We start from the raw sequence: 19,363 nt of genomic DNA, 5'->3' as shown, positions 1-19,363 counted from the left end.
TTGAACCCACGAACTGCGAGATCATGACCTAAGCGAAAGTCGGACGCCTAACCGACTAAGCCACCCAGGTGCCCCAAGATCAATCTCATTTTTAAAATTAGTTTAGGCTCAGTCAGTTAAGTGTCCAACTCTTGATTTCAGCTCAGGTCATGATCTCACAGTTGTGAGATCGAGTCCCACATTGGGCTCTGTGCTGGGTGTGGAGCCTGTTTGGGATTCTCTCTCTCCCTCCTCTCTGCTCTTCCCTTGTTTGCACACTCTCTCTCCTTCTCAAAATAAATGAATAAACTTAGAAAACATATTAAGTAAAAAAAAATGTTTTATAGTTTTCCAAATGTGTATATAAAATAATTTGTTAAATCAGTCACTCACCAAAAATTATAATTTTTGCATTTGAAAACAATGTTCTAAATAAAATTTCTTATACTGCGGTGCCTGGATGGCTCAGTCAGTTAAGCGTCCAACTTTGGCACAGGCCATGATCTCGCGATCTGCGAGTTTGAGCCCTGCCTCAGGCTCTGTGCTGACAGCTCAGAATTACTAGAATTACTAGATCATATTAAATTTTAACAGTTATTGTCAATTTGTCCTCTAAAAAATATCTATTTATAATCTTGCAATAATGTCTGAGGCTTATTTCCCATACCCTTGTCAACTGGGTAACATCAATATTTTCTATTTTTCTAACCTAACTAGCAAAAAAATGGTATTATGTTTTAATTTGCACTTGCCAGTAAAGTTAAGCATATTTTCACACATTCACTAACCACATTATTTTTTCCTTGTTATCTTGACTATTCATGTCCTTTGACCATTTTACTATTGAATTACATTTTTTAAATTGGTTTATGGACGTGTTTTATGCAATAAGGCTAATTAGTCTAAATGTATCTAATGTGTATTTTCTTTTTGTTTATTTTCTCCAAATTTTTCCATTTTTGTTATTGTTGCTGAGATGTAACTTTTTATATGGCCATATCTTTAGTTTCACTTCCTTATGGCTTCGGGGTTTTGTGTTGTTTAAAATATCTTCCAAACTACAAGATGGTAGAACTAGTTTTCCAGAATGTTCATACATGTGTTATGTGTTTGAGTTTGTGTGTGTGTGTGCGCGCGCATATGTGTTTTGTGTGTGAATACATATTTTCAACTTTTGCCCATCAATACTTCATTTTCGCATATGTTGTACGATGGGGATCTGACTTTTCTTCTGTATCATTAGTAAATCACCCCAATGCTCTTTGTTGAATAGTTTTGGATACCTTTGGTTGTTGAATATCTTTTTATCCTGATTTGAAAGTTAACGTTATTATAGACTAAATTCCTCTGTTTACCTATATCTGTTTCTGGGTTTTCTCATCTGCTTTCTTGACTATTTTTCCTCACTTCTAATTACTGTGATTTCTTATTTTGTTTTATATCTGTTGGGGTAAATCATAGAATAAATAGATGGATATATACCCTAATTCTCCTAATACTGATTGAGTGCCCCCCCATGTGCTGCACTTAATTTTAAGTTCCTGAGTGTATCTAATAATCTTACTGGACTTTAATGTAATTGTTTTTAAAGTTTGTTTGTTATTCATTTTTTATTTAGAGAGAGAGAGTGTGTGCATGAGAGAGAGAGCAGGGGAGCAACAAAGAGAGAGAGACAGAATCCCAAGCAGGCTCCACACTATCCGCGCAAAGCCCAAGGCCGGGCTCGAACTCACGAACAGTGAGATCATGACCTGAGACGAAATGGAGGGTCGGCCGCCTCACTGACTGAGCCACCCAGGTGCCCCTGTAACTGCTAATAATTTTAAAAAGTAATTCTCTTTTTAGTTTTCAATATGTTCTTGGCTTTCTTTTCAGCATTTTATCTTCTAGGTAAACTTAAAAGTTGTTAAAAAATAAATAAAAATTGTTACGTTCCATAAGCAAATCTCTAAATTTGATTGGGATAGCATTAATTTATAGAGCAAATTGATTTGCATTAATTTGCAGAATAAAGTTATTGAGCAAATTAGGCAAATTAAACTATTTATCATTTGGGGTCTTCCTATGCAAAAAGGTTTACCTTCTTTTAAGTACCCTACTTTTTTTTTTTTTTAAATGAGGGTAATCATATTGGTAACTCATAAGATTTCTGAGATTAATGAGATCATCTAAATAATTCCCGGCACATTATAAGAACATAATAAATATTAGTTACTATTATTATCATTATTATTGTTATCATTGTCTGACTCTTAATTTTCAAGTCTTCTTTCTGTCTTTACAATATAGTTTTATAGCTTTATTCCTGATACTTTATACGGTTTGGTTGTTATTTTATTTCCATTGTATGCTCTAGTTGTTTATTGCTAACATATAAAAAATGTAAATTGAAATATACATGAATCCTCCAAATATTTATTGAGTGTCCTACATTGGCTCTTCCCATTCCTTGCTCCAGTGTAACTCTGGCGCCATTGGGAAGTACCAGGTGTGCAGAAACAGGCTAGATTCAGGAGTTACTATGTGAGCTTCTCTCCAATGTTATCACTCCAACATCACACATAAATACGTTTTCAGTGCTCAACTGTTCATATTAATCTTCCCTCTGACCGAGTTGGATACATTGGAGAATGGACTATATTGCATATGGAAGTAATTATTGTCATCAGAATCTCTAAGTACTGGCTTAAACAAAACACAGATTTGACCATCTACGTTGCAAATACCCATGGTATCTAAAGGTTAGGAAACAAGTTTGTTTTTGAGACATCAGAGATAACTCAGGATGCCCAACATGAGGATATGGCTTGGTGGATTTCAGCCATTCCTATGATGCTAAGAGAAGTGGCTAAGGGTTACCCAATCTACCAGAATGTTTAGATATGATACCTTCAAATGAGACATCATGTATATGATGCTATGCTAGGTAGAATATAGTGGCCGAGGCTGCTATGAGTCTAAAAGAATATCATCTCTCCCTTGAACAAACTATCCAGGAGATTTATCGAAACACTGGGTCAACTGAGTCACATCATTAAGATCAAAGGAAGACAATGATGGCCTCTATGGTGTTCGATTTTTTTAAAAAAACTCCCCAGACAAAGGTCTCCACATGGAGATTTTTTGTTGGCTGTGTTCAGGTCTAGGAAGCAGTCACACAACTACAAGTTTATTTATGTATTTGCAGTCTTTCAAATGTGAGCAGAGCCCACTCAGTTTTTATTTCAGTCATTTAAAAGTGAATATTGCTGTTCTGGACATTGTTTAACTTTGTCTTATCTCCATTCTTGCTACGAGGGTATCTCCTCAAGTGTATTGGCCTGATTCCACTATGTCAGATGTATGCAGCAGAGAAAGGAGATACACCAGCAGCTGGATGTGCTGAGCGGAAGGAAGGAGGCTAAAACATATTAATCCCATTTTAAGTAACAGGCACTGTGTTAAATGCTTTCAGATACAATACCGCATTTAATCCTCACGGCAATATTGTAAGGAGAGCAGTTATGATTATTTTCACACATGAAGAAAATGAGGCTCAGAGAAGATGAGATCTGAACCAGGGTCTACTGAACTCCAAACCCCATCGGTAACAATTCTGAGCCCCAACTAGAACTACCAGCGATCGTGGGCCACGTCTCCAGGAATCCTTGAGACAAGCCTTACGTAATACTGAGTCCAAGTACAAGGCTAAGTGAGTTGGACCTATCCACTTAGCCCTGGATTTCTTTATGGGGAAAGTGTTCTGTCAGGCTCTCCCCTGATGGGCAAATCAAAATTCTTTCCAACCGAATGAAGACCTGTGGTCATCATGGGAATATTGCTATTTTGTTCTTTCGGCTCCAAACTCTACTTCTTGGAACCAGGTCACAGACTTGCAGAGTTTCCATCCACAATTCTGCCTAGTCTGATAAGATCAGATGAACAGGGCTGAGGAAGCTGTAGGCAGACAGAATTAGCGGTAATTCTTTCCCACAATACTGCACTCCATTCTTCTAACATACCTCAAGTGCATGCCCTCGGCCAAAACAGATCTGGCAAGAGGGAGATTAACAATGATGACAAAAATAGTCCCTGACTTGATAAAACAAATATCAACTGGGTCAGGGGACAAGAACTGCCCATAACCAACCTTGGGATCTAATATGTTCTTCATTAGGACAGGATTGCACCATCTTAAGTATTTCACCTCATGCTAACTCTGAAGTTAGACCTTATACCACTGCCCTTGAACTTAGTCAATATTTGCAAACTGCACGGGGGAAAAAAAAGTATACAAATCAGCAAGTGGGGTAAATGTAAGATATTAGGGAATAATTTTTTTGGTTTTCTGTAAGCTCGTAATTCCCTATCTGTTGATTTCTCAGAACTGACCTTAGGAGACGAGGTTACTCAGGCAGATGTTTTACGTGGTCGTGTGTCCATCGTTGAGAGGTGGGGGGAGGAGGAGGTGGTGCTAACTTTTCACTGAATAAAATGTGGCTTTGTCTGGGTCTGGTCTCCCGAATTTCCTCTCAAGATAAAGATGAGCTCATTTGCACCTATCCACCTCTAGATCAGTAAACACTCTGCATGGGTCAAATTCCAATCCCGGACCCGAGGCTCCGGTACTTCAGGAGCCCATTGATTTTCCCTTTCCTGAGGCTTCGGGGTGAGAGGTCAGGGCAGGTGGGGGTGCGGGTGGCCGGATTTCCTCTGCCTCCCTCCTTTGCCACCGTACATGCTCTGTCCAAGTCTCCAGTTCCCAGAAGCGTAAGCGTCAAATCCCACTCTGCCCAGGGCAAGTTTCCGTACCTGACTGTGCCTTCCTCACCATCTCCCCCTGTAGCCTCATTGCGCCCTCCAGCCAGACTTCCAGCATGGGTTTCGTGCCACCTGTTTCGCAAGTTAATTTTCTTCCCCCTGATCACTCTCCCTGAACTCTGGTCTTCCTAAATAAAGTTCCCCTGACTCTTTCCCCACCTCTTCCTTACCTGAAGTAGGGAACTACGAACCCGTTATCACACGGATGCATGCAAAACACAGCATATCTCTTCTGCCCATTTGATGTCCTTTCCCATCTATCACAGACACACCTACATCCCACTTGGAATATATTTGTTTGAGGAAAACGAGTGTACTCTGCTGGCTTGCCGTACCAGATGCTTGGGGAGAGGTGATGTGGGCTATCAAACTGGCAAGAGAAAAGAGAAAGGAAACAAGCACCCATGGTGGCATTTAAAATGTCAGTGACCACCCTGTGGGGGCAGCCATGTTTCCCACACCTCACGGTTACTGGGAATTCTTCCTACCTGACTGCCTCTTCCTCCTACCATTTACTGAGCATGTTGTATACCATGCACTTTGCCAAGCAGAGTCTGAGAGGTTTACTCCGCAGTCTGAGAGGTTGGTGTTCTTTTTATACAAGATCTTGATTTCAGGGGCACCTGGGTGGCTCAGTCGGTTGAGCATCGGACCTCAGCTCAGGTCATGATCTCACGGTTCACGGGTTCGAGCCCCGCATCAGGCTCTGTGCTGACAGCTAGCTCAGAGCCTGGAGCCTGCTTCAGATTCTGTATCTCCCTCTCTCTCTGATCCCCGCCCCCCCTCCCCCCCGGCTCACGCTGTCCCTCTCTCTCTCAGAAATAAATAAAAACATTAAAAAAAAGATCTTGATTTTATAAAGCAATGATTCAAAAAGACTACACACCTGACATGACATGGACTAGGCTTCAGATTGTAAGTGTGTCTGGCTCTGTGTCTCCACCTTCTTTAGGAGTCACTGATCGCTGGGGTGAGCCGCGCAGTGAAGACCTCCCCCTGGAAAACACAAACCAGACCAGGGGATCCACTGATCCAGGTCAGGACCTCATTTCCTCTCTGGGGTGAAGGGTGCACTCTCCTTCAGTGCTTTTGTGTTTTAATATATATGCCTCATACAAACAAAAGTTGTGCTTGTTTGCTGAAAAAAAAAATCAGATGTATACGTTTATGCAGAAATATATAAAGTCAGTATTTAAACTCCTCCCTCACCGAAATGCTTCTCTGCCTACTTTCACTCCTTAGTAGTAGTGTTCACTATGAAGGTGCATGCTCTCACAAATAATGTGTCTGGTGCACATGAGTACGGATGTGGATAAAGGTGCAACAACTTAAAAAAACCCCAAGGGCACCTAGGTGGCTCAGGTGGTTAAGCATCTGACTTCAGCTCAGATCCCGATATCACGGTTCCTGAGTCTTGCACTGGATGAGCTCTGCTTCTCTCTCCCTCTCTCTCTCCACTATCACTCACTTGCGCACCCCCCAAACCAAAACAAAACCCCCAAGTGGACACATGCTATAGAAATATATTGCTATATTACTTAAAAAATCAACAACATATTACAGATAACCTTCCATTTCATTACATAGCTATAGCGCAACCTCAAAATTTCATTGGATATGTAATATTACATAGGCCTTGGAATTAAAGTACAAATCTTACTACTAAAAGCACAAATGAAACTTAAAAAAGCACAGATAAAATTTCTTTGTGTGACTGTGGTCAAATACCAGGGACACTTAGTTTTGAGATCATTTGCACCCAAGTTAAAGAGACCTCAAAAGAGGAAAGTAACATATTTTAACTATTTGCCAGGTGACAGATATTTAGTTTGTCTACAATTTCCCGTTATGACTCATAATCTTGCAGGGAATATCCTCAAACACGCCACATGAAATTTAGATACATTAACTGAGATCTTTCCATCTTTAAGCCAGTGTCTGTGACTCCTCCTTGTTCAGTCGGGGGCAAGCACTGCTTCTAGAAGGGATTCATGGCGCAAGTGCAGAGAATCAAGAATCAAAGTTTTGACTTTAGGATTTCTAACAGAATCCTAAAATTCAGTATTGAGGTAACAGTCTTTTTAAAAAAATTTTTTTTAATATTTTTATTTATTTCTGAGAGAAAGAGAAAGAGAGAGAGAGAGAGAGAGGGAGACAACGTGATCACGGGAGGGTCAGAGAGAGAGAGGGAGACACAGAATTTGAAGCAGGCCCCAGGATGTAAGCTGGCTGCCAGCACAGAGCCCGACGTGGGGCTCCAACCCAGGAGCTATGAAATCATGACCTGAGCCGAAGTCGGACGCCCAACTGACTAAGCCACCCAGGCACCCCTGAATAGTCTATTTTTAATTAGCATTACTTTTCTGGATTTATTTTCTTTTTCTTCTTCTTTTCTAAGTTGTTGAGGGGAATCCTTAGAGCTCTTCTTTAGAAATCTGTCTTTATTCAAAGACTTGGGATATCAAAAATATGTTAAAATGAGACACGACTTCTGACTTAGGCAGGCGGGCAAACTAAAATGGCTGAAAGAGCAAAGGCTACTTGGCTCTTGTTAGAGAAAAAATTAGGAGACATACGACATAGCGGTTGGGTTAGCAGACAGTGCCAACAAGAAATGTTTGTTTCCATTATCGTTAGAAGGTAGGAAAAATAAAACAAATCAACACATAAACTTTTTCCTGTTTTTCACCAAGAAGTAAATCCAGATCTTCCTACATATATCCCAGTTTGTTACAGAAAGTGAGCCCTCTGGGATGCCTGGGTGGCTCAGTTGGTTGGGTGTCCAACTTCGGCTCAGGTCATGATCTCATGGTTTGTGGGTTCGAGCCCTGCATTGGGCTCTGTGTTGACAGCCAGCTCAGACCTTGGAGCCTATTTCAGATTCTGTATCTCCCTCTCTCTCTGACCCTCCCCTGCTCATGCTGTCTCTCTCAGAAATAAATAAAACATTTTAAAAAATCTTTTTAAATGAGCCCTCCTTGTTTCTAGTATAGCATTTTTCCTTTTTACTATACTGCTCAACTATAAATGCTTATATTTTTATCTGGAATTTTTTTCATTTGCATTAGTAGATGTGGGCTTTATAAAACAAATTGGGATGAACTGTTTATCCAGTATGATCTTTTTTTTAATATTTGATATATTTCACCCATAAAACTATAAAGGCCAGATGCCTTTGGAGGAGATGAGATTTTTGTTTGTTTTAGTTTTGATTTTTGGACAACTTTGATAATTTCTTCTATGACCTTGATTCTTTACAAAAATTTTTTACCTATAGAATAATATTTGATACCCACTTTTTGCTTAGAGATGTGCCCATCTCATTGAGATTTCTCAGATATCTAACCAAAGTGTTGGTTTGACAAATTCTTGAATAGCAAATAGAGAAAAGACATAAGTAATCTTCAGTTTGTTCATGAGTTCTAGAATGCAGATACCTACACTCAGATGCACATGTGCCTACTTCCAGGCTCTTTTGCTCAACCTTACTATCAGTAGCTGTGCTGGGACTTAGAACATTTCTTCTGGTTCCCAAAGATTTTCCACTTGTGAATAACTGGAAATAGGACCATTGACTTTTGGAATTATTTCCCAATAGGCCAAGGGGAACAACAATGACAAGAAATCCATAGCCCCAATTTTGATGGTCTAGGAACTACCCACACCAAGGAATTTCCAATACCGGCAAAGCACAGGGTACTATTTGCACAAGCAATGGGGAAAACCCAGTGCTTTCTCCACTGGCAGATTTATTTGCAGAGACACAGGCATTTTTTCCAGGGTGGCTGCCAAACTATCTCCTGAGCCTGTCTAGCTAGCACCTGGACTACTCAGCAGGGGGCTTTGCAAATACTCCCCTCCCCTTTGCCAGGGTCGAGGCAGCCTGAGTGATTCTGTTTCAGGCCTGCTGTGGCACCTTAATCTTTCTAAGCTGCTTCACTCTTATTCCAGGGCCCTACCCAAGCACGGCTGGCTGGAGGTGTGGCCAGGGCAGCTCTGTGCCTGAGGCTGAGGGCAAGGGCCTGAGGAAATGGTAGGTGTGAGAGAGAAGCTTTCAGTTCCTGGAGAACTTCTGTGTTCTTCACAGTTTGAATGTTCTGGGAAGTTGCAACGAGTCTGCGTGTAATTCTTCCATGGCAACTTGAAAACATGGCAGATGAGAGGGGCTGTCAACTGTGGGAGAAGAAAGGAAACTAACAGTGATTCAGCACAACTTATGTGCCAGTCTCTGTGTGCTTCCTTTTTTGAAGGTTTGAGAGAACTCACTACTTTTTAATGTTTACAGTCATCCTTGAAGAGCCCTTCCTCTACCCAATGAGTGTTGTGTTGCTGAGCAGAAAACCGCTTTCCTTAAATGAAGGTTTGACAGAACTTCCTTGTTATTTGAGACCCATATTCTTACTTAGAGATCTGCTCCATCACACCCGACAAGATCGTTGCTTTTCTTTTTTTTTTTTTTTTGATGGATAACATATTTTATTTTCTTTTATTTTCTTTTTTTTTCNCAATGAGAAACAATGAAATCTGGCCATGTGTAGCAACATGGATGGACCTTGAGGGTGTTATGCTGAGATCGTTGCTTTTCTTAAGCAGAGAACTCCTTGTTTATTTCAACAAACATTTTATTGTACCTTAGTATAAAGATGAAGCTCCTTTGATTAAAAGAGGTCTCAGTCTGGTGGCCCCTGAGATAATATCAAATTACCTTAGAGATCTGAGGCATAAAAGCCACTGAAGTTGATTATCTCTAAACTGTCTTGAGTGCTAATCATTTTCCTCTACTAGGAAAATCTCCAAGGTCCAAGGGAGAAGGGTCCCTCCTTCTGTGAGTTCTTATGATTGATTTTGGCATATTTAGAACGACTCTATGACAGTGGGCAGGAAACAAGTCCTGGAGAGGGAGGGAAGGAGGGCTGAGGCAGAAATGCCTTGACAGACTACTGCATTCAGGCAAGGTATAGCCATGAGTGATTCCACCCTAAAGACCTGGCTTTATGTTTTCCGGGCAGGCCTCCAGCCCCTAGTCACTTGGATTTAGGTGACCTTGGACCTAATATGAAAATGTAAAATGTATTCCTGTGCAGTTTTTTTTTAAATAGTATTACCTCTTTTCCTTTATATATACTCTCCTTGTGTTTTATGCCTTTTAAAATACAGGTATTCCTGGATTCCAGAACTTGGCAATACATGGCAAATATTTGAAGTGTTCCTATAACTTTTTATTCAGGGGCATCTATTCCTTACCTCGGTATTTGTTAGTAAATTAATTGTCGAAATGTGGTGTTTTTAGCTGTTAGTCTTCAAGAAAAACTTGTAAATTATTTATAATGATAAATGGAGATAGCAATGAATAAACCCAGCATTTTCTTTATTATTAGTTTGTAGAGTTTATACTTCCAAGTAGAACATGAGTCCTGGCAGACGTGGGGACATCTGTGGAACAAATTTTTGTCATCAGAGGTTGGATCACGGTTGAGAATGGGAGTACATATTATTCTAGACCAAAGCCATCAGATAATTGAGAGTCATGAAAGTAATGATTTGGCTCTGTATTTTTCACAAACCTATCAGAAAACATTACCACTTACTGTAACTTTTTAGTAATTTAGTCACTACCTGGATTGTCCAATCTGGTTTCAAGCAGATCAATTTCAAATAAATAACAAAGAGATAAAGAGTCGTTATACTTCAAATGCCTTCTTCCTTCTGAGTGCAGGTGGAAGAGGGGGCAATTCTTTTTTTTTTTTTCCTCTCCAATCAGGGAATAAATATTTTGGCATAGAGGGACATAAACACGCTCTTTTGCCCAACTAAGTTAGGAGGACTAGAATTTAAATCTGTGCCATAGATAGAAACATGACTTTAAGTGAAAAAAATACTGTTATTATTCACTAGTTTTGATATTGCATTGATTGTATGAATAGGGTCAAAATAGAATTTTCATCATTCAGGTGAAAGTAAATGAAATCTGGGATTAAGGAGACTGTCTATAATAGTAGGGAAGCCAGGAAGGGAGGTACAGCTGTGAATGATGGATAATAGAGTCAATTTCAAGTGGGTAAAGGATTTTTGCTAATTCTTCATGCTTCCTGATTCAAGGATAAAAGAGACAGGATTTTAAACCAAAGTGAAAGAGATGAAGGAAAGTTTCAAAAGCCACAGGACCAGTGCTCTTACTATGAAATACGCTGCCAGTCATCATGTCTAAGGAACATTCTAGAAAGGTTTTGGAGAATGTACATTAGTACTTAGTTCTGAGTCCAACCAGAGTAGAAACAATAGGAGCTCTCACTCCACTTATTTCAATGCAATATTTGCCACTGTTTGACTTTTGGGAACATCTCCCCTTGTTCTGAGAATCGTCAGACATTTGCAATTGGTGAATGACAGTCCACAACATTGTTTTGAGCCAAAAGCTTTTATCATTTAAAAACGTTGAGGGCTAATGAAAGTTAAATCTGTGAGAAGAGTCTTTAAAAAGAGATCTGACCAATTGTTACAACAGTCTCAAGTCAAAAAGATCATTTCTAGAAGTTGCTTGCATTCACGTGACGCTTGTGTAATTAAGCATTTTAAGGAAAGCAAAGCTCTGCCATTGACAGTAGCCACAACTTGCCTGTTGTCTTCAAATGAGAGACAGGTCCAAAAGTTAAATGTCACACGTTTAAAAAAAAAATCAAACGGCACTGAGCTTGTAATGTATATTTTATTTTGCACAAGCTTGCATATATACTGCACATACATTCAGTTTAAGAGAAGGTGAAAGGCACACAAGGCAATTGGACTACTGTATCCTTTAAGTGGTACAAAGCAAAAGGTAAAAGTTTGGAGAGTATACAAAAGCTTAAAACACANCCCCCCAACAACTTTTTTTCTGTTTTAAAATTTAGTAGCTGCCAAACTAAATTTTTGTACTTTTACTTTAAAATCAATTGTCTACTGCACCTTTTTATTTTCTTTTTAATATGGACAGGGAGTCTCATTTTTTTTATCATATCAATTAATATTACAGTACATCCTTGGTAATACAAAATTGTACACCTTCATCAAATAAATTAGGATAAATTAAACCAATAAATTATGCAAAGTCTTCAGAACAATAGACAACAACAAAAATCCACAATTGAAATTGCCTCTAGCTAAAAAAAAAAATCAAAAATTGACTTTATCAGTTCAGTTATTGTACTATATTCAAATCAAAGGGTCTTTATTACAAAAAAAAGAGCTTAATAATGCTATTTACAACATATTGCTAAATAATAGAAAGGCAGTGTTTTGTCACGGTTTATACTATATACATATGAGAAATGGCTGGGACGACATTGGGAGAAACTATGACCTTGGATTTTTCTAGGTAGCTTTGAGACCAACCCCAAATATATTTGTTGTTCTAATTCTAATTCTGAAGTGGCAATATGCAATTTAAAAATGCCTTTTCCTCCCATGTGGAGGATGCGAATATTTTTAAAATACATAATGAATGCATTTTCACAAGAGGGCCAGTCTGTTTGCCTTTTCCACTCATGCTTGTGCATTTTAGGGGGTATCCGATTTGAGAGAGGGCTCAGTTGAATGACTCAAAGTCCAGACGCTTCCAGATCCTGTTATATTCTTAGAAGGATAATTATAAGAAGATGCAAAGGTTAAATGCCAGTTTTGATCCCAGCTCTGAATATGAACACTTTAGCTTTAGTTTTATAATAAGATGGTTTACAACCAACAGATCGACAGAAAACAAAACTGCATTTCCTTCAACATAACATTTAAGTGCAATACAGTAACTGCTTACTCATATAAATCAGTTACATTCTTTTAAGGGGAGCTTTTTGAAAACAATGCTTCTTGTAATTTGCAAACACAGAGTTTTGTACCAGAAGGAAACATTTGTACTATTCACACCAATGAATATTCTATAATATACATGGCAAAGAGATTTTGCTCTGTCCTCACATGTACACTGTTTTCAGGGAGTCTGTAAACCACTTTTTCTTTGATGAATTTATGATTGCTTCCAAGGGACATCCTAGTTTTAAAGCCCCCAAATCTTTAGCTTTATGACTTAGTATTAACCTGTGTGTGCGTGCGTGTGTGAGTGTGCATGTGTGAGTGTGAGTGTGCATGTGTCTGTGTGTGTGTGTGTGGTGGGGGTTACTTACTTAGTGTTTCATGTACATAGAAAAGAAATTTCATAAATTTACAGAAACTGCATTACCCTTGCCCTTGACATCTGATGAAAGAGGCTGTTATCTTTTAAAAGTAGAGAGCAGGATTTTCAAGAATGCTTTCAACTGCCTATACAGTCACTGTAGTGTTCCTAATAAATTCAACAGATGTTGTGAGAATGTAGTTATTTATTAAAATCTCATGTCTTACGTAACAACAGCCATGAGGTTAAATATTTACATTGCTTTATAAAAGTTCCCCTCTTACTTTAGTGTTTTTGTTTTGTTTTTTTTTGTTGTTTTTTTAAAAATGATATTCACCCACATCCCTAGCACAGCAACAAAGATTCCGCAAACATAAAACACTTTAATTAAATAATACTCGGAGGCACAAAGCAAACTTCAGGAGTATGTGGGTGAACGTTTCCTTAAATAATTACTACGCCCTACCATCTTCCACGTGGTTTTACCATTTAATGGGAAATGTCCTCCTTAAACAGCCAGAGATACAGTAAGAATTAAATGTTTTGTTGTTGCAAATAGAACATTCTTTTCACAAAACGTAACAAATGTCTAAAATAGGTCCTTAAATCTAGATAGGAAAAGGTAAGCTTTCCACTTCACACGCATATATATATGTATATTTTTACATGTGTGTATATGTGTGCATGTATCCTCATGTTTACCCACCCCCACACACATATATAGCACATGGTATGAAATATTGCTTCTATACTACTTTTCATCAGGCTAAGAAAACACAAGATTTGCACCACAGTTACAAAAAATTGGCTTCTACAAGAATTTTCAAAACTCGGATGCTGCTCAAACAATTGAAGAAAAAATAATTTGCGGTATCAAACTGTTCTAAAAATTCTCTTCTTCAAAAACGTATTCTCCCGCTTTGTTTTAAAAAGACACAAAATATGCATAGCTATCAACGTTATGTCAAACAGCCAGAAAAAAAATCTAGTGTTTATTGCAGCTGTAGTAATTGGAAATAAAGTCAAAAAAGATGAAATCGAAAGCCACAGAAGGCACAAGAACAATTGTACTTGTGGGAAAAAACTGGTATTTTTGAAGGATTTTAAAAAATCCCCCCGCTGGTGCATTTTAGGTCTAGGCACAGACTATAACCTCAAGTGTATATGCAAAAATAATTTCGGGTTAGCAGAAAATAAGTGGAAATGTGGTATTTCAACATGCACTTTAGACTTCTTTTTTCCTATGTAAACTGTCCTCATTCTTCACCCTCCCACCTTCCTAGAAAGTTAACTTTCTCCCAAGTAGCCAATTTTTTCACTTGGTGAGAGTTGAGCTGAGATCTGAAAGATGGTGATTGAAAAAAACAAACAAACAAACAAACCCAGAATTGTTAAGTAGGAGTTTTGAGAGACAGGCTTTTGTCACTTTCCAATGCACTGGGAGGCACGGGAGTTGGTCGTAAAAGAGGAAAAACCACCTAAAACCAAAAGTGATCGAGTTCTGTTTTCAGAACAAAGAGGTGAGCTTATCCTCAAGTAACTTCTACTCTGAAATAATTTCCACGCCTCAGTGAACATTGAGCGGATGTTATCATAGATAAGCACGTCAACATTGGTTGTGAAAACACACTTTTGCTTAATTTGTCTATTTAAATTAGAAAGGCCGGGGGAAATAATACTAACGATCCAAATAAGTCTGCAGTCAATACTGGATTTGCCCCAGATCAGAAGATACTCGCTGTCTGTCTACATAGGTGAATACACTCCGGTTTTGCCTTCTACCTTGCAAATGGCAACACAAGGTTGATAGGAATTACATGGAACAGCAAAGACCCAGTTGTATAATGACTCGAACAATGAATTCATACTCTTTCACATGAAGCAAGGCAAAAGAGTGTGACCACAAGTTGAGATTGCTTCCCTACTTTGTGCCGANTTTTTTTTTTTTTTTTTTTTTGGTTTGCGTTTTATTCCAATGTAATGATTATCTGAACACATTTTTGCCCCCAAAGCAAGCCGGAACAAGAACAGATTGGATCTGATGGCTCTGTGTGCGCTATGTAGGGGAGCACGAGCCGGCTGATGCATTTATTTGGCTGTGGGTGCACAGCGAAGCCAGTGCAGTGTTGCTGCACTCCGTCCACACTGCGTGAGCCTGTTAGCCTCCTGAACGAAGCAGAGGCATCATAGGACTGTGCCGTTTAATTTAAAGTCAGCAGGTTTTAAGGCTTTGTGCTGACAATAATTGCCTCCATACATTCCTGTCCATCAGCAGAATTTATAAATGATGTTAAATTACAGCGATTGGGTCAGCTAGTTAGTCATATGGGTCAACCAGTATTCTCCAAAGTCAAATGTGATTTTGATAAAAATTAAGGAAAAATGGTATTTGTGTTCTATATAATCTAAATACCAGGTTTGTTCCTGTGTCATTTTAAGTGTGTATCAAATTGCTTAAGGGGGGGGAGGGGGGTTGGAAAAGCCTATTAGGATGAACAAGGAATTCTTACTGCATCTGCACACAAAATCCATCTGAAAAAACAAGCGTGAATGCCATACGACTTTTTAAAAGCAAGTATGGGACACTGTACACCTTTGAAAAACTGGAAGAAAGAGAAAAAGGAAAAAGAGGAGAACCATTGAAGAAAGCATAAAATAGCAGCTAGCTTTCTTATGTATGCTGAAATTGTGTCTTTTGGGTTTACCCCAAACTTCCCTATGCTATCCATACACTGTTCGCACATTTTGGTCAGTACTAGCTTCTGAATTAGAAGAGACTTTATCGATTGCTTTAAAATGCTGGACCTAAAATGAAGAAACACTTAATTAGACTGTCACCACTTTGAATATCCATCAGGGTACTGCGGAATTGTATATGAAAATGGGTCATTCTTACATGTGCTCTTCTTCAGAGGTGAAGATCAAGTCAGCTAACAGCTGTCAACAAGATTCTAATGCAGGCAGGAATTTTATGGTCAACTTGGGATGTCCTTTATTCCTTACTATCGAAAGGTATTCAGAAACTAGTATCTTTCTGAAAAACGTGTTAAACATTCAGCAGAAATTATAATTCCTTGAAGCACATAAAGTTGAGCAAGAGTAAATTTGAAACGTACGCACCTTTTAATATCTGAACTAAGACAATAGAAAATGACGCTATCGGGGGCTTTTTCTCTACAACGAAGGATATATACTCGCTGAGGATGAAGAGCCTATTGTAAAATTTAGAGAGGTAATTTGAAGATCACGTACGAATTTCTAGTCTCATCTTGAAGGAGTCTGTTCTGTGTAAAATTGCTTTGCCTCCGTAAGAACCTGGCGCTAGCTTGGGCTATTTGCTACTTCGCTTTGGAAAGGCTGGACACCGATTCTTTTTCTTTTTGAAATTTGGCCTTTTGGGGTAAACTTTTTGAAAAGTGAGCTGTTTATCTGCCACTGAAGTTATTTTTCAACGTGTAATAAAAAGCTACTTACGGAGTTCCAACCAAACAAAATATTTAAGTTTAGGTAGTGGTCTCATTGAGTTTTCTGGCCTTCTTAGCAGTAAAAACAAGAGACACCCCACTGTCTGGAGAGCGATGCTGTGTCACGGGCCTCCCTCCACAAACTGCCATTTGCGATAAACCATCAATCACGCAGAGGCACCTTTGAAATGCCTTTCCTTGCTAATATAGATTTTACACACATCAACATTCTTTTTCCCTGAAAATTAACCCTATTTTAAAGTCTCCAAATGTTAAGGGCCTTGGGCAAAAGTAAACTAAAGACAGAAGGAAAAATAACCATCCCCTCGCAATGGAAAACAAAAGGAAATAAGCGAAAGATGATGAGGAGGAATTACCAGCTGATTTCATAACACATCCATGCCTCCCATACACATACATATGAAATCAAAATCTAGACACATACAACTTGGACATCCAAAGGGGACTGCTACTATTCATACATTCGAAAAGAGTTGTTGAAATTTCTACTCATGAAGCAGCTCTTGTAGGCAGTTCGGGGATTTGAAAATCTCAGGGACTTCACTATCCAGCTTGCAGATGACCTTGTATATGGCCTTCTTCCAGGAAGGATCAACATCTTTGCCTGCGATAATGGCATTGAAAAACTCTCGTAATGTGATCTGCGCAACTTCCAGGAATCTCTCTGGAACCTGCTGATACAAGGAGACAATGGCATTAATAAAGTTTTCAGTTTCAAGTCTCCAGTTCTTCAAAGGAAATTGAGCTAAGTTCTTTCTTTCAGAAATGGGCTTACACGGCACCTGTATTTGCTAAAAATGGCCGGCCTCTATTCTCTTATGTAAAGTTGTTATATATAGTAGCATTGTAATGTGGGGTTGATAGCTTTGTGAAGTTACAAAGGGACTTGTGCAAAGGATACACGCACACTTATTGGAAAACTAGGATCCCTTTCTAAATATTCGGGTGACAAAAGGGGACATGCTGTTGGGATTCCCCACTTTCTAAACAGGTGAATTCCAGGTGCATTTCCAACTAATCTTTCAGAATTTCAATCCTATTTCCTGTTCATTTCCATTATGAAAACAAAATGTGTTCCCCAAAGTAGAATAAGAAATGATGGGCCTTTGATAGAAACGAAACCCCCTGTAAATGAAGAAAACCTAAAATTTGTTTCCTACGTAAGCAGAAGATGATTGACTCAAATGCTAAATCGGATATGAGAGTGATAGGCATCACAAAGTACTCTACATAAAGAAAGGAATGAGGTAGTGACACTAATATTGAGTCCCCAAATACAAATTGGTAGTGACTCCAAATGTCCTGCATCAGAAAGTACTTTACTTTGAGATTAGAATTGCTCCACGAGAGTGATTTATGCAGCTGATACTAATAACGAAGGTGAAACATTTTTGGAGTGCTTATTACGTGTCAGGCACTGTGCTGTGGACTGACTGTGAATGATGCCATTCACTTCTCGCAACATCTCTATAAGGTGTCATTATCCTCTTTTTACAGTGGAGAAAACTGAGGCTCTGAGAGATCAAGGTAATTTTTCACGGCCCTTATTTTCTAAGACAAACATTCTCCAAATATTCTTTTTAGAACTTCTATTTGTTCATCCTTTTCTTCCACAGTCCTTTAATAGACAGGTGCATGGGTGTGTGTGCCCGGGGTTCTTAATTGTTCATTTAACAGTTTGACCTCTTGTCCGAGGAAAATGGGTAGCTACTGATATACTACTAAGTACAATTCTTTGTCAGTTACTCAAGGCAAAGCATCCGCACCAAGATAAAGGATTTGCAAAACCATTTGGTGAATTCATAATTTTCCAAGTACACACTGACACTCAGTAGATTTCTTTAAGTGGGGTATTTATACATTAGTAATGTTTTATTTTCATAGGAAGTGCAGATATACGTGGCAGTAAATGCACTGTAGTCGTATGTGTGGACAAATTTCCATCTCAGTTCACGTATGCCACTTAATCAAAGTCAAAAGGGAGGGATCGTCATGTTGAACATATTTGATCTGTTTCTCCCCACCTTTACTCAATTTGTACAATGGACCATTTTATAATGATAGTAACTATTAAAGATAGTTAAAATGATCACAGGCATCCCTGTTTTATACATTTAAAATTGGACAAAGAAGGTCACTCCTTCCAATGGTCAGTCACTTGTCTTTTGTAAAGAAAACTTGTAATTCCCCAGAAAAAGAAGGGACCCAATCGAGGGCCTCTCAGAGTCTAGAAACAGTGAAAATTTTGAGTAGACGCTTCCAAAGACATATGCGCTGGCCAAGTTCTCAGGACACAGCTCCCCCAAATCATGCAAATACTGCCTTGTCCTCCATGGATGGGCAAACCCATACACCCCCATGGCCATTTCTCAATGAGAATTCACCTGGATTTTCTACAGAATGTTGGTGATTTCTCCCCCAAATTCCTGAAGATAGATTTGTATTTGTGGAACAGGAGAAGCCCAGAGGAGAGATTAGCTCTCCCACTCACCTCACACTAAATAAAAAGTCATTAAGCAGCCTTTCGGAGTACTCTCCCCTTTTCCCTCAAAGATAATCCTTCACATTTTATCAGATGGGCATTATTGAGGGAGGGAATCTGGCTGGAGGACAGTGAGGCAGTACAACTACACACTCTAACTACTTGGTTTGGGAGCTGTTAGCCAAATGCTACAGAAACATAATCATAGGCATTTATTAAAATAAACATTTCAAGAAGTGTGGTTTCCCCAGCCACTGGCAACAGAGGCATGACGAAGATCTATGTCCCTCTGACACTTGGGAGTCTCAGCATGGCATGGGAGCTGTGAAGGACAGCGGGTATGGTGGCTGCTCCAGATGATGTCAGAGGAGGCCATAAGCCCCTCCACACTAAGGCCCCACAGGAGGGCTGGGGCACTGGGGGCCAAGGGAGCAGAGGTATTGTTTGAGATCATCAGAGGAGGAAGGTGCC

The 19,363-nt window shown here is 39.1% G+C and overlaps 1 protein-coding gene across 3 annotated transcripts in view; it reads right to left on the bottom strand.

Annotated features, from left to right (window-relative positions):
* Nucleotides 1-16,752: 16,752 nt before the first annotated feature.
* Nucleotides 16,753-19,363, bottom strand: part of PROX1 (prospero homeobox 1) — a 46,871-nt gene continuing 44,260 nt past the window's right edge. For 2 of the 3 annotated variants that reach the window (XM_077763110.1, XM_077763111.1), the window contains exon 5: nucleotides 16,753-17,084. In XM_077763110.1, coding sequence (XP_077619236.1) covers nucleotides 16,896-17,084 — 189 coding nt within the window. In that variant the 3' untranslated portion in view covers nucleotides 16,753-16,895. The remainder of the gene's footprint in view (nucleotides 17,085-19,363) is intronic. The other variant, XM_077763112.1, reaches the window with a different exon arrangement.

The sequence above is a fragment of the Crocuta crocuta genome, unplaced genomic scaffold, assembly GCF_008692635.1.
Source record: "Crocuta crocuta isolate KB4526 unplaced genomic scaffold, BGI_CrCroc_1.0 scaffold3, whole genome shotgun sequence".
Lineage (NCBI taxonomy): Eukaryota > Metazoa > Chordata > Mammalia > Carnivora > Hyaenidae > Crocuta > Crocuta crocuta.
Note: the sequence above shows the minus strand (reverse complement) of the source record. Positions and strands in the feature narration are given on the sequence as shown.